The following is a 15621-nucleotide window of genomic DNA, read 5'->3' on the forward strand; positions in this document are numbered from 1 at the left end:
ATGTAGACAGAAATATCTACAACACAATTTGAACAAAGGAAATGTAATGCAGAGAGATAGTTAGAAGTTTGTGGGGAGATCACGAAAGATAGCTAAATTGACTTTATTCGGGTGAAATTTACATAAATGAGAGGAATTATTTGCCTTGAGGAAACTCACAAAATCTGAAGGTGTAAGCAGGAGTACGCACGGTCACACAGATACTCCCCCATTCCACTCCCTGCCTGATAATTTCCTCCTTTCTCTTCCCATCGTCTTTGTCTCTCCAGCCCTAGTTCTCTCTAGGAGGTGCCTTGGGGATTACATGTGAACACCACAGCCTCCAAGCCCTGCTCATAGCTCCTCGTCAACAGTGCTCCACGGCCACCCATGGGCTTAGCGGTGCACGTGCCAGCAGTATGGTCCACTCTTCCTGAATACATATCTGGGGAGGGCCCATTACTAACCCTGGAAGCTGACTCAAGACAGATGAGGCAGGAACTCTTGGCTTCCAGGTACCTGTGACATGATCTGGAAGTGGGAAGACAGGGCTATGGGCAGGCAAGTCTCCTTGGCCCTGTGGACTCCTCACTTGTGAGGAGGGTGATACCACAAGATGGACAAAGGAGGCTTAGAAGGGGGGCACTGCTCGCCTGCATCCAAGAGAAGCACTACCCAGTATCCCCTTTTAAAATAACATGAAAGGTGCAAAAGTAAGCCTAAACCAGCCAGAGAGCATAACGCCACAGAGGGTTCTCTGTTCTGATATAAAAATATTGTCCTCAATGTGTACTCTTATGGGGGAAAAAGATTAAGAATAAAAGCTTACAGGTTAGGAATATGACATATCAAAATGGATGAAGGGGGTCATATGAAGTGAGTTTCTTAGGGCTGGGAAAAGTCAGATACAGCAGTTTTTCAGCTCCCTTCTGTTACAAGAATCTCTTCTAAATTAGACAATTAGTGTTTATTACAACTTTCCATTGGACTAGGACCACGAGAAAAGAAGTTTCAGCAGTAGTGGCCAATCCTCATCTGACATTCCCCTGGTAAGAGGTTGAGGAAAAGACCTCTCTACCTACGTGTCTCCAGTCAGAAAGGAGCTCAACAGAATTGTTGGATATTTTGGGAAAGACACTCTTTCACCTTCTGAATGTAGACGGCGCCAGGAGTGATTGGCAGCCATCTTACAACCGAGAGGAAAGCGGGAACTAGGTCGACAGCAGTAACATGGAAGAAGGGCCAAGGGATGAAGGAATCTGGGTTCTTAGTGATGAAGTTTAGTTGTGAGAACAAAGCCAAGCTGAAGACTGCATTAGCGCTGGACTTTCAAGCTCATGTGACTTAAGGAAATACCTTTATTTTTTCACCTGGTTCCCTTAAGTTTCCATGACTTGTAACATAATGTGTCCTTGAAAATATATCCATTTTTAAAGTTTTAAAACCCAGCTAATTCCATATTTCCTAAAGTATAGTTCTTAAAGAAACTGTGTATAGTTTGAATGATAAATTATTCTTTCTCTTGGAAAGAGAATGTGTTTAATTATTAATAGAAATTTTAAATGTTTATGTCCACGTGGAAAAGTTCTAAAGGTCAATGAAGAGAATGAGATAATACTTCTTACTGATACTCACTTGGACACCTAAGAGGTTTCTGAATCATGGAGGTATTAATGCCTCCAATTCAAAGAGGAAAACAATCTACCCTTATTTAACAGTCTTTTAACAGACAGTTATATGTATTACTTCCTTTATCTTTTCTGATTAAACTTAGAGGTAAACATTATAATCCCTATTTGAAAAATGAGGAAACTAAGGTTCAGAGAAGGTAAGCAATTTGTCCAAGGTCATACAAACACTGAGCGGCAAAGCTAGGATTTTCTGAATTTAAAAATCCACACTCTCGACCACTACTATGCAGTGGAAGCACACTGCCTGGCTTTTAAGCTCTACTCTGCCACTAACACCTGGGTGACCTTGGGCTTCTTTTATTCTTTCTGCACCTCAGTTTCCTCATTAAGAAAATGGAGATAATCATAGTGCCTATTTCATAGAATTGCTATAAGGACTGAATGAGCTAAGATGCCTATAACATTTAGGATGCTGCCCAGCAGTTAATAAACACTGGATACATTTTAGTAATTATGATATACTGCTTCTATTCTCTGCACTAGGCAGAGAAGACAGAGAAGAGAAACCTGAAAGGAATTCAGTTTCTCATAAATTAATCCCAATGATGCTGTCTCACAGTTGGATCATGGCTACCCCTTGGCAATGTGGCCTGGTGTCAAATAAATGGAATGGGGTAGATTTCACCCGTTATGGTTTTGACAATAAATTATTACATTGCAGCCTTATTTTTAATACAAATCTCAAAATCAAGAGACCTAATGATACAAAAACAGGGTGTGTGGTTTATATTGATTTAATATCTTACTGGTCAGAAATTTTAAGGAAAAGCTGTCCATGATGAATACAAAATCCTATAGTGATCAATGATATCAATAATACAGTGTTTTAGGAACAGAATTCTAAGACCAAGCCTATCTGTAGTATAAATTGTTAAGTATTGCAACATGGTGATAGCTTCTCTTCTTTTGCCAACTCCTGTTTACACTGGGAACCTCAGCGAAAGTCTCCGATTCAGGGAAGTGCTCTTACTCAGCCCTTTGCACCAGGCCAGGGAGCCCTGTGCTTTTCTGTTATAATACTTCGCAGTACTCTAATTTAAAAATCTATAGATTTTTCATATAATTGTTCATTTAATCCCCCTACTACCCATTAGCCTAGAAATTCCATGAGGCAGAGACAGCTGTAAACTCAGTGTTCAGTTGGTGCCTCACACTTAGTGAGGGCTAAATAAATATTTGTTCAATGAATGATTGAGGAAATTAATAAGTTAATCAATGAGTACATTTAAGGGAAATTTCTTTAAAAAGCTTTTCCCAATTATGGATACAATTTAATCAGATGTAATATGTCAGTATTTTTGTGATTTCTTCTATAAAATGCAGTGTGTTTTACATTAAAATAGAAAATAGTGGATTTCATGATGCCATAATTCATTAATAAACATTTGCTTCGCTGTTTTTTTTTTTTTTTTGCAACAGCGAGTGAGGAGCTTTACTTCCTCAGCTACCCCTATTCTCTCAGCAATCCCAATCATTCAACTGTTTATTCTTCCTTCTCCCAATATTTTCATTTGCTACAATAATAACTGGTATCAAACTTTATAGTAACATGCCTAAATAAAGTCGGGAGAAAGTGGTTTTAAAGAAAATCTTACTTATTTTATTTCAAGCCAGCAGGAAAAAACTTCCTTCAACTAACTTTTTGTTTCCCCCTAAAGAAACCCAAAAATAATTACATGAGGAAAAGAAATATCTTGTGTTCTGCTTAACAAGTAAAATTGAGTGAAAAATGTCTTTACGAGTAGAGTAGGCTTGTGTATAAAAATGGCTGAGAATGTATAAATCATTCCCAGGAATGGATGAAGTGATTTGACTTTATGAAATATCTGTAACAGGAAATGATGGTGCTTCTTTTAGAAGAAAGCATTCATCCTCTTATTATAGTTACTAGAGGAAAATGGTCATGTACTCTTGGAATTCTAATCTATACAATTATTAATGTTAAAAAACTGAAAAATTAAAAAATATAATTCTCACTTTTAACACAAAAAAGATTGAATGGTTGTAAGATACTTTCCTTGAACTACTAACTAATCTGGAATCATCAATCAGTCACTTAATTTAGTCTCAATATCTTTTCTTAAAGTTTAGCATTAGAAAGTCATAAACATACTGCATAATAAATTACTGGGTAAATTCTGCTAAAGGAAAATTTTAAGCTAATTAACTAGAAAACAAAAACAGCCCTACAACATATTGAAAACTTTCAGGAATGTAGGTGGCAGTAAATATATAAATAAATAACAGAAAAACTGTGTTTAGTGTTTATAGTAAGTGAATGGGGGATAAAAAATATTGGATTTATTGTATCATTCACTGCATAGACTTGAATCAATGGCTTAAGCTTTGAAAGTCTGAGAGCTTCAATTTATCTACTCTCTAAATATACTTACAATAAAAATGCCATTAAAAATATGCTGTGAAGATTAATGTCAGTGAAGAACTGTGTTACCCATGTATAAGAGATAAAAAGGAATTTCAAATGTCATAACTATAAACTAATTAAAATTTAATGTTACTTAAAAATCACTTAGCTATTTGTGATGGATTCATAGGTGACACTAATATCAATTTTTAAATTTATGTTATATTTGAAGTTTTAAAAATAACAATAAACTCTAGAAAGCACTTAAAATTGCATGAATCAAGATCATCTGATATTTATCTTTTGCTTTGGAAACAATCCCTATGACTCTGCAGGCCTCAGAAAAATTCTAGCTTGCATAGACAAAAAAAATTTCATTTTAATCCTGAAAATATTCAACATTATTTTTATAGTAATCAAGAGACAAGGATGTGAATTAAGAGGAGCAAAAAATGGGACTTTGTGTGGTCTCTGTCTCTAGCTCCTTTTTTTTTTTTTTTTTTTAAGACGGAGTTTTGCTCTTGTTGCCCAGGCTGGAGTGCAATGGCGTGATCTTGGCTCACTTGCAATCTCCGCCTCCAGGGTTCTCCTGCCTCAGCATCCCAAGTAGCTGGGATTACAGGCATGCACCACCATGCCCCGCTGATTTTGTATTTTTAGTACAGACGGGGTTTCCCCGTGTTGGTCAGGCTGGTCTCGAACTCCCGACCTCAGGTGATCCACCCACCTCGGCCTCCCAAACTGTTGGGATTATAGGCGTGAGACACCGCACCCGACCTCCAGCTCCTCTTTCATGGCATTTGCACAGTGTTGGGCACTAATTGCTATTCAAATAAATTGTCATAGTGATTATTTGCTCTTATGGATGCTAAGAAAGATGAAAATCAGGAAAAAGTAGAAAAATGCAGAGTTTTAATAACACCTTTTAACAGTTCAGATTTTTAAAAACCGACATATAAGTATATAAACAAAAATTGTAGACAGCAATCTATTTTGCCAAAAAATTATTCACTTTAAAAACATGGTTCTACTATAAAATTATTTTAAATAGCTCACATTTCTCCAGAGTATTTGAAGTAGGAACTAATTGACCAATATTCAAATATACATCACTTCATGTATGTGTGTGTGTGTGTTTGCGTGCATGCACTCATGCACACGCGCATGGTGGGGGAAAGAATAAATTACGGAGGGCAAATAAAATGTTAATTATATGTTTAAACCAACAAGATCTTCAGGAGAATTACATTATTTTTGTGTTCAATATAATTAGCCAAAGAAGAAATAGATAACATTTTATATTTTTAGGTAGGATTTGCTTTAGATCTGCCCTAACTGCTTGATTGGTGGAAACAAGTCCAAATTATGAAAACATCAGCTTTCAGAATTGGGAACAGAGGATGCTAAAAGCTGGTTGCATTGGAAACAAGACATGGGGGATGGGGGACTTTTTGTGTACTCATAGTATCTCTGAGAAACTTAGAGATAAATTGGTGCAGCTTCTGCTCTCATTTTACAAATGAAGTCCCTTTGAATGCAGAGAAAAAAGGGATCCTTCAAAGGCTACACAAGAGGTGAAAGAGCACAGAGTGTTCTGATGCCAGGACAGGGCTCCTACATCAGCCCAGTGGTGACTGTGGTTTCATAATAATGTGAAACATGTGTTTCTCTTTCTTGTATCTATAGCAGTGACATTCCAACTACCCAGTCCTTAAGAGCTGGGGACCTTAGTCCTTAGGGTCAGGGAGACAGCCAGGGGATAGAGAACACATTCTACCTCTATGTGTATTTCTGCATATTCATTTTCTTTCTATGAGGAATTCACCTGGCTTTTCCTCCCTGCTTGAATGTAAGTCTAAGGTTCATTTGCTGAAACTATTTTTTTTTTTTTTGAGACAGGGTCTCACTATGTTGCCCACGCTGGAGTGCAGTGGCATGATCATGGCTCACTGTAACCTTGAACTCCTGGGCTTAAGTGATCCTCCCACCTTGTCCTCCCAAAGCGTTGGGATTACAAGCATGAGCCACTGCGCCCAGCCTGCTGAAATTCTTAAGGCATGAGAATACTACTAGAGACACTTGACAGCATTTATTGGGCATCTATTACATAATATTCACTTTAGATATATTGTCTAATTAATACTACAAGGTCTGTCTCTATATTGTACACTGGAACCTTAGAAAGTTAAGTGATTGGCCCAAATGAGGACACAGAGCATTCTCTCTCAGAGGCAGAGACCACGCCCTTTTCTCTGTACCACACTGCCTCCTACTTTTCACAAAGGGATGTTCTGTAGCCCTTCATAGGTTGTGATGCCAGAAGGGGCAAGATTGGAGTCTAATGCCATGCCACTGCATAAGCAGTCCTTTCTCCTAATACAGTCAGAAGAACTGAAAGACCATTACAAAAATAAGTATTCAGATTAGCAATCAAGGTGATCAAAATGTAAAAGATAATGTGTAGGAAAAACGTCACACCAAGTTTATGTGCTAAGGCCATCACCTATTTTGCCAACCTGAATGGATGGACAATGTTCTATGGGAAACAAAGCATTTTTGTCTTCTTTTTCTCTTTCTCTCTCTCTCTCTTTCTTTTTTATAAATAGAGACAGGGTTTCACCATGTTGCCCAGGTTGGTCTCTAGCTCCTGAGCTTAGGCAATCCTCCTGCCTTAGCCTCTAAAAATGCTGGGATTATTGGCATGGGCCACCTTGCCTGGCCAGTGTTTTCTTAAAATAGTATACTTTTCTTTCTTTTTTTCAAACATAAGAAAATAATTTTTTATTCCCTAGTTTTTATTTGCCATATTTCTTACTTTTTTCTTTTTAAGAGATAGGATAGGATCTCACTATGGTGCCCAAGCTGGACTCAAGCAATCCTTCTGCCTGAGCACCCCCACCCCAAGTAGCTGGATATTATTTGCCATATTTCTGATGGCTTAGAAATTATATCCTCCCCTAACCACTGTCTGAAAACTTTTCTAAGCATCAAAAGTAATCTTTTGGAAAAAGCAAAATTATAATGGAGAAGAAAATGTTTTCTCAAGACAGTTTAAGGATATTGAGGTGCTCTTACTAAAACAAAATTATTATGTCATTGTAAGCTCCTTTCTTAGAAAAACAAATTCTAGAGTTCAAGATTCCAGAAAAACAAAGTCTAGAGTTCAAGAAATTTGTTTAAAAACAAATTCTAGAGTTCATTTCATGTGCTCTAAGTATGTAAAATTACTACTCTATTGCCAACTTTGTTTTTACTCTCTAAGTGACCTGCTGTTTCAGTGAAGGAGACTCGTGTTTTTTACACTTTCTTTTCCTAAAAATGATATAGCAAATATTACAAATGTTAAGTAATTACTAGACCTAACAGAAGTTCCATACACAAAGCTTTAGGTTCAATTCTCTGAAGGAGGGAAAACAAATTTAAATTACATTTTGCTGATACCTTCATAAAAGTGTGAAATCATTTCGTTTCCCTGGGTTTTACAGAAAACACTTTTAAAATGCCACAAAGATGTATAACGAGACATAAAACTGCAAATATTAACTGTCTATTTCCTTGAAATATAATTTAAACTTGGTGACTAGGACAAGAAAATGTCACATTCCTTTCTCTTGCTAAGGAAATTGCATATTTCCTTTGCAAAAATAAAGAATATGCAGTCTTCGAAAGAGTATATGTGACAGTTTTAAAGTTGTTTTGTTTCATGTTAAAAGTTTCTATAAATTTTCATGATTGTGTCAAAGCTGAAAAATGAAAAGAAACAAAGACGAAAAAGGAAAACATTATTAATCTTAGGCATACAAGTTTTGTTTTTCACCAATGTCAAAAACAACATTTATGCCATATCTGTATTTTGTTCTTTCTAAATGTTATCTTGAGTTATATAATTTTCAAATCCATCTGAGAATGAATACACTTTTAAATTTTTGCTTAGGTTTCCCTCCATGATCTGCAATATTCTAAACAGAATATTCTAAATATTCTGTCTTTGCCAGGATTTGTGAAGCAAATGCATATGCATTTTACTAAGTGGAAAATGTAGCTGCGACATGGGCGGTTAACTGCTGGCGAGTGTGTGGTGTTTGGTTTATGGACTAAAGGACACCATAAACTTTGGCTGAGAACATTAATTTCATGGGGGAATTGAGTACTTCTGGGAACACAGAGCCTCCTAAAAACATAGATTAACTGAATTTTTGGAATTTCACTTAACTGAAGTGAAGGAAAAGTTTAATGGTAATATCAAATACTGTCTAAGGGCTTTACATCTATTTACTCCCTTAACTCTCATTGACTCTATTAGGTAGGCACTGCCATTGTCTCCCTTTACAGATGAGAAACTGAGGCCAGAGAATTCCAAGGATTTTGCCAAAATTCACACAGCCTCTGAGTGGAAGACTCATGCTCTTAGCAACTTACTAGGTTTAAAATTGTGGTTGTTTATGTCTTATTGATAGAAAGAAAAGATGGACTCAATGGAAAAGGACACAAGGAGTATTTATTGCACCTGAAAGGGTTGAGTTACGTATGATTTCAGAATTTGGTGCAGGGTGCATGGATTTAAAATACTCTGGGAAGGCAAGATAATGGGTCGCAGAGTATAAAAGGGCCAGGCCAAGAACTCTGGGGAAGACAGGAAAGTCCCTCCCTCAGCTTCCTGGCTCCTGACAGACCGGCTCAGCAATGGGCTTTGTCAGCTGCCACAGTGGCTTTCCTGGTTTCTGTGAAGGTTCCAGACTAAAGGGCCGGTCAGGGATGTTGAGGAGCTATGCTTTGTTCAACTAGTAAGTATGTTGCAGGAGTAAATGTACACAACACATAGATATGTGTATGTAGAGTGTGTTGTTTCTTTCACTTTACTTTTTCCTCTCATTATTAACAGTACAATAAAAGTGTATGTAATACCAAAGCGGGACAAATCTATTTAACTTCTACTTTTGATTAACAGTGAAAAGAGCTACCTTCTGGATTCAGAAAGTTTGACTAGTTCCTTCTATGAGAATAACTTTTGTTAGCCAATTATTAATACATATTAGTTTTACCATGACCAGAATAAACTAAAGTGCATTTTGTTTATCACTATCAATGTTAAACATAAATTTTTCCAATTCCATATCTATTTATGGAAGGATATAGTTGTATCACATACATAATTTATTGAAAAGTAACACATCCAAAATACTTGAAATGGAAAATCTTCAAAGAATTCCTGACTATTTAATGCATCTTTAAAAATTAAACTAATTTGGTAATTTGTAGCACAATTTTCCTGTATTTCAAAACATAGTGTTTTTATAAGCATATAAGCTTATTACTAACACTATGGACTAGAATAATTTTGTGATTTCAATGCTCACCAAATTATTTTTAAAATACAATATTCTATAGAACTCACCTTTTGCCCATTCATCCCTGGAATTCCAGGTGCTCCAATAGAACCCTAAAGAGACACATGATTAAATTCAGTTGATATCATACACAAAATATTTCAATTCTAAATTTATGTTGTATTAGTTATGTAAGCCTTGCTAAAACATTTCTAGGAAGTTTTATTTTTCAGACCTTATCCACTGTGTTCAGATATATCATGTAAGCAGATTCCTCAAGCTTCCCCAGAAACTACAGAGTTAAAATTAAACCTTGCTTCTAAGTATCCACTTAACTTTAATATGTTTTAAAGAAATTTACATGATACATTGGTCATACCTATCAGAGGGCCACATGGCTCTAAATTTTCATGTTTTTAAGAATAAATAGGCTTAGTTCCATCTGGAAAAAGCCTACCAGTAGCAGTAACACTTGCATTTCATGAGTTAAAATACAGTGAAACAAAAGGTAATTAAAATAACAACCATTTGTTCCGCAGTTAAATAAGGGGCCCATGTCGTAAACTCAAATTTGTTTTATTTTAAGGATTTTTCTCCAAGACTTTCAAGGAGCAAGTTTAAGCCACATGAATGTGAATATGTCTTCCAGAGTGACTCAAAAAGGTGCAAAAAAATGTTATACACTGACCAGGAACAACACAACTTCTGTGCAAAAAAAGTTAAGGTGTGTGTGTAAGCACGTGTGGGCGTGTGTGTGCACATGCATAGTGGCATGAGTATGAATGATTGGACATAGATGGGTGAGCTGGAGAATAAGAAAGCTAATTATTACCTGAGAAAATCTATGACATTTAACTGGATATAGAAACATTAGCAAATATTTTCAAACAGTGATGTCATTTCCCTCCATTACACCTTCCATTTAGGCTCTGGAGAAACCATTTTAAATACAATGTGCTTATTCTTTGTCTAAAACTAGAAAACAGATTTTTCTGATATTACATTTCTTTAATAATAATGGGGAAAAGATTTTTTAAAATCTGTAATTATAGACCAAAACTCCCCTAAAAAAATGGTCTGTAATTATAGACCAAAAACTCCCCTAAAAAATAGTCTACTAAAAAAACAGTAATTATAATCAAAACAAATTGAGATGGCAAGCTCCTTAGTGCATTCAGTGATTATATTGAATGGGTCATTAAAGGACTTCCCGAAGCCTGAAGCAGTAATTTTATCCTGGTCGTATGTGGATTAGAGTAGCTTTACAATTTCACACCATGCTTAATAGAGACATTATTGCGAAGGACAAAGTGTTCCTATGCACAAGTTGTCTTGCAACCCATGGGCTTTTACTTGGTTTGTAGGATTATGTTTCAACAGATGCCACATGCCCAGTGCTTGGGGGATAAAAAGTCTCTATCTTTGATGGATTCCAAAGATAAAGAATAATCACTTTTCCACCTGTTATAATACAATTGTTTTCTTTAGTTTTCCCTGGGTTAAATATCCCCCTCCCGGCTTGAGGGGTGTAAGGATGGGGGAATGAGGACTTAGTGATATTTTGTTGGCAAAATGCCATCTATTTGCTATTAATATATTTACTGCTATGGGATAGGTGTAATTTTGGAAACCCTAGATCTTCTCCATCAGAATTTGAAAAAAAACAATTTTTTTTTTGAGACCAAGTTTTGCTCTGTCTCACCCAGGCTGGAGTGCACTGGCACAATCTTGGCTCACTGCAGCCTCTGCCTCCCAGGTTCAAGCGATTCTCCTGTCTCAGCCTCTTGAGTAGCTGGGACTACAGGCGTGTGCCACCACACCCAGCTATTTTTGTATTTTTAGTAGAGATGAGGTTTCACCATGTTGGTCAGGCTGGTCTCTAACTCTTGACCTCAGGTGATCCAACCGCCTCAGCCTCTCAAAGTGCTGGGATTACAGGCATGAGCCACTGTGCCTGGCCTCTCCAGCAGAATTTAATTGTCAATTCTGATGATTGTGGATAACAATGAAATGACAATCAGGAAGTCACTTTTCAGGTTACCTCAGCAAAGAAGGACACCGGTAGGCTACTTGAATATAGTGAACCCAGCAATATCCTTTTTTTGGGCTCAGTTCTCTGGCCGTTTGGCAATCATATAATTGAGGAAGGCCATGCATTCATTTTGCAATATCAAATTATCTTTCACATTTTAAATTTTGTCATGTTTTACCAGTATTTGAATTAAAATTCAATAACGTACAAGTTCAGCAGACAACTTAAAAAGAGTCTGCTCTTGGATTTATTGAATTTTTTATAATGGAGTCAATTAGAAATCTAATGCTCACATTATGTGACTATATTTTTAGAAAGCAGAATACACAAACCAGACTAACTGCTTCAGCATGGCTTACAGTAGCTAATTTCATTCACCTCTCCTGCTTGCTATTAGGTCATGAGAGCATAATTACTTTCACAATATTGTTGTTTATACTCTACCTTTTGTCCCGGAGGCCCTAGAGGACCCTAAAAAAGAAAAACAATTCAATTAACATAATATTGTAGCCATTTAAGCTTAGATGACCAATTTAAACTGTCCTATTCTCTAAGATTCTCTCTGCTATACTGAAATATGTTGACATTTCATATATCAGGAAAAAAAAAGAAAAGAAAAATTTCAGTTTGAAGTTCCAAATGGATCTTTTCTTCTAATTTTCTTTTGAAAACCATTAAGCATATGCAGCAGGATTCTGATTTCTCCTCTCTATTAAAAAATAATCTTTGCTGTTCCAGCACATATTGTTTTTTAAAAAAAATACCTATAAATGTGTCACATCAATCTCATTTAGAAGGCTGAAGATATAGTCCCTAGAAGCAGTTAAAATGCAATGTTGTTTCTCAGCAAATGGACACATTAGATGACTTCTGCACCTGCAAATCTTCAGTAAGCAGATTTGCAAAGGAAATAATTGAATAGCATTACAAAGAAACATGACTTTTTTTTTTCTGTTCTTCCTCTTAGGAAATATGGTCAACTAACCTGCACAAAAACTTGTTTACAAACTAGGGGAGGCCAGTGTCAACTGTAATACCGAGTATATACTAGAAAAGGGAACTAAAGATGCTGTCAATTGTTTCTTAGACTAAGATACTGGGTGGAGGAGATTTAGTGAGATGAATGAGAATATTTATACAGCATGGAAATGCAGCAGTTTTGAGATTTAGCAGTTTTTCAACCACAAAGTCAGTGTTGGGATTCTCTTGGCTTTATTTAGAGCAAGGCATGGCTTTGAGACAGTGGAAACTAACTCAAAGAGATATAGCTATATTTCTATCTATTTTTAAATATAACTATTAAGCATTTTCTTCCAGTTCTTTCAAAAATATTTTTTAGTATGTTTTAGCAAAGCTATAGACACTCATCATTTCATGGTAAAAGTTCTTTATTCCATGACATTTAACTAATGACCAGCTTATTTTCAGTGTGTGACATATCAGTTAATCAGCATGTTGCATTCTCACTCTGTAACACTAAATAAAACACTAGGGTGGTTGTCAGAAGAAGACCTGCTCATGCATCCTTTTTATTAAAAATATATAATGTTTAGGAACATTCAGAGAATCTGTTCCCCATGTTATTTTGCAATCCTCACAGGAAGACTAACAGTTTCCTCATATAATCAGCTTTAGGTTATTGAAAGTACACTGTGCAATACTGCCTTTATATATTTCTATTTAATTTACTCAACCAACTGTTTGATGAGCTTGTTATTTGGTTTATCTGTGTGGTCAGACATTCTCCCTACTTATCTCACTCCCTTTATTTAAAATTCTCCCTGTTTTTGATTTTGCAGAGAAAACAGAGACTATCAGGTGTAAATTCCCTCAACATCTTGTCTCTCATCAAACCAAATGTATGTGTACCTCTTTCCTGTATCAGAGGAAGAAGAGCCCCTCCTCCTATACAAGGCAAATTCATCTGGTATACTCTGGAATCCATCCTTGTCTCTGTCCTCAGGGATCTTTTGCAATCAGTTACCCCTACATCTGTATCAGAGGCTCCACTTCTTCACTAGTTCTTCCCCTTAGCATATAAACATATTTAATCATTTCCTCACTTGGGTAAATTGTTTGGAAAGTAAATGTTCATGCTAAGTAAGGGCAGAATTTGGAGGCTGTGGTGATAGGAGATCTGAGAATGAAGAAAGGACTTGGGTTTTATCATTGTCTATGATTCCATTTTCTCCAGTGTCTCTAGAGTACTTTAGTTCTTAAAATGTTGATGTTAGAAAGGAAATCATAGAACAAGGGGTACATTAATTCAGTATTTAGACTGAGAATGTGTATGTTCAATTCACAAAGGCTTGTTTCCCACTGTAAACCTAACTGCCACTTGAAAAAAATGTTGTTCACTAAAATTGTCTATTTCATCACATGGATATATAACCCTGGAAGGGAATATTTCAAACAAAAATAAGAGTGAATTCTACATCAAATATTTTAATTAGCGAATAACATATCTGATATTTTCTCATTTGTTCTGTTGCATAATCACATAAAATCAGAGATTTAGAATGACTAATCACAACTCTGAAATTCATAAAATTAAATAAGTTGTATATTTTAACACAATATTTAATGAAAATCTAAGGATGGCTACAAAGACAATATTTTCCTTTACTGTTAGGAAACTACTGCTACTTCTGGTAACCTCTAAAAATAAAAGCAGTTTTTAAGATTTAACATTAATTTTGAATTGGGAATACATGTCTTATAGAATTTTCATAACTATGCTGCCAAGAATATATTCAGTTACCAGAAATGTGCATCTACTTCTTTGATCTCTCTGGCAGGAAAAATGGTAGGGATCTAACAAGAGTATCATCCATTACTCGGGGAGGGATACCTGGGATTAAGGCAGAATAAAATATAGGACACTTAAGTACAGGCAGACAGACACACACACACACGTGTGCGCATGCATGCACACATCCAGAAATACCAGTTATTTTTACTGAGCAAGATTTTACTTATATGCATTTGTTTTGAGTATCCTTAGATTAATAATACCATTATGTATCTATAACACTGTGGTAATTAAAGTTAAGCTTACAAATCAAAGTTTCCCTACTCAAAAATTGATTTTAAAATTAGGGTATGTTGCTACCAGTTGGTTAAGATGATTACATTTGATTAGTCTTGCGGTTTCTGGTACAAATGTAAGTTTATAAAGTAATGGGTAAATACCATAGAAACATTCATTAATTTATCAAATCTTTATTTTTGTTTTCTCTTTTGAGACAGAGTCTCACTCTGTTGCCCAGGCTGGAGTGCAGTGGCGTGATCATAGCTCACTGCAGCCTCAAACTCCTGGGCTCAAGCAATCCTCCTGCCTCAGCCTCCCAAGTAGCTGGGACTACAAGCACATGTCACCATGCCTGGCTAAGTTTTTAATGTTTTGTAGAGACAAGGTTTTGCTATATTGCCCAGGCTGGTCTCAAACTCCTGGCCTCAAACGATCCTCTCACCTTGGCATCCCAAAGTGCTGGGATTACAAGTGTTAGTTACTACTCCTAGCCTATCTAATCTTCCTTACACTTGTTTATATTTTCATCCTGCACAACAACTTGGATGAATAATGCCATAAATTCATTATTCACTAGTTAAACGAATGCTGATTATTCCCAAAATTAAAGTCAATTGTTCTAGTGATTCAAGATTTCTAAAACAATTCCATTATTGTTATCCTCATAATTTAGTAAGTTTGTATCAAGTAGATTTCCAACCTAGAGTCATAATCTTTTCGGTTCATCTCTGTTAATCAATGAAGTGGTCCTTCCTTATTTATATTTGCATATACTTTGTATATAACCAGTTAAGATGAAAATAATCTAGTTTTATTTTTTCAACATAATTTCTTTGCATATATCTCAAGATTAAAAACTGTAACATACAGAATCTCAACATATTGAGCTATATTTCTTTAAACTCCAGAAACATCAACTATAATTAGAACCTTAAAATACACTAATTTAAATACAGGTTCTGGGTGATATAAATTGTAAAAACTTTTAATTGAAGAATTCTGCATCATGAATATAACTTTATCAAAAAGATAAAAACTCAAAGAGTCACTGAAAAATTCTAAGCCTGGAGTAACATCACTAATCTGCATATAAACCTTTATACCAGTTTTAATACTCTTTCAGAAAACATCATGGAAAGTTATGCAAAATAAAGTTCAGATAAAAACTTGTGAACACAGTAAGAAATTATATAGTA

General features: G+C 35.7%; 1 protein-coding gene across 6 annotated transcripts in view; it reads right to left on the reverse strand.

The window, feature by feature from the left end:
- Nucleotides 1-15621, reverse strand: part of COL25A1 (collagen type XXV alpha 1 chain) — a 499684-nt gene that overhangs the window by 103718 nt on the left and 380345 nt on the right. For all 6 annotated transcript variants that reach the window (XM_055111699.2, XM_063603863.1, XM_055111701.2 and 3 more), the window contains 2 exons: nucleotides 11839-11865; nucleotides 9431-9475 (listed from right to left, as the gene is read on the reverse strand). In XM_055111699.2, coding sequence (XP_054967674.1) covers nucleotides 9431-9475; nucleotides 11839-11865 — 72 coding nt within the window. The remainder of the gene's footprint in view (nucleotides 1-9430; nucleotides 9476-11838; nucleotides 11866-15621) is intronic.

Source organism: Pan paniscus, chromosome 3 (genome assembly GCF_029289425.2).
Source record: "Pan paniscus chromosome 3, NHGRI_mPanPan1-v2.0_pri, whole genome shotgun sequence".
NCBI classification, from domain to species: Eukaryota; Metazoa; Chordata; class Mammalia; order Primates; family Hominidae; genus Pan; species Pan paniscus.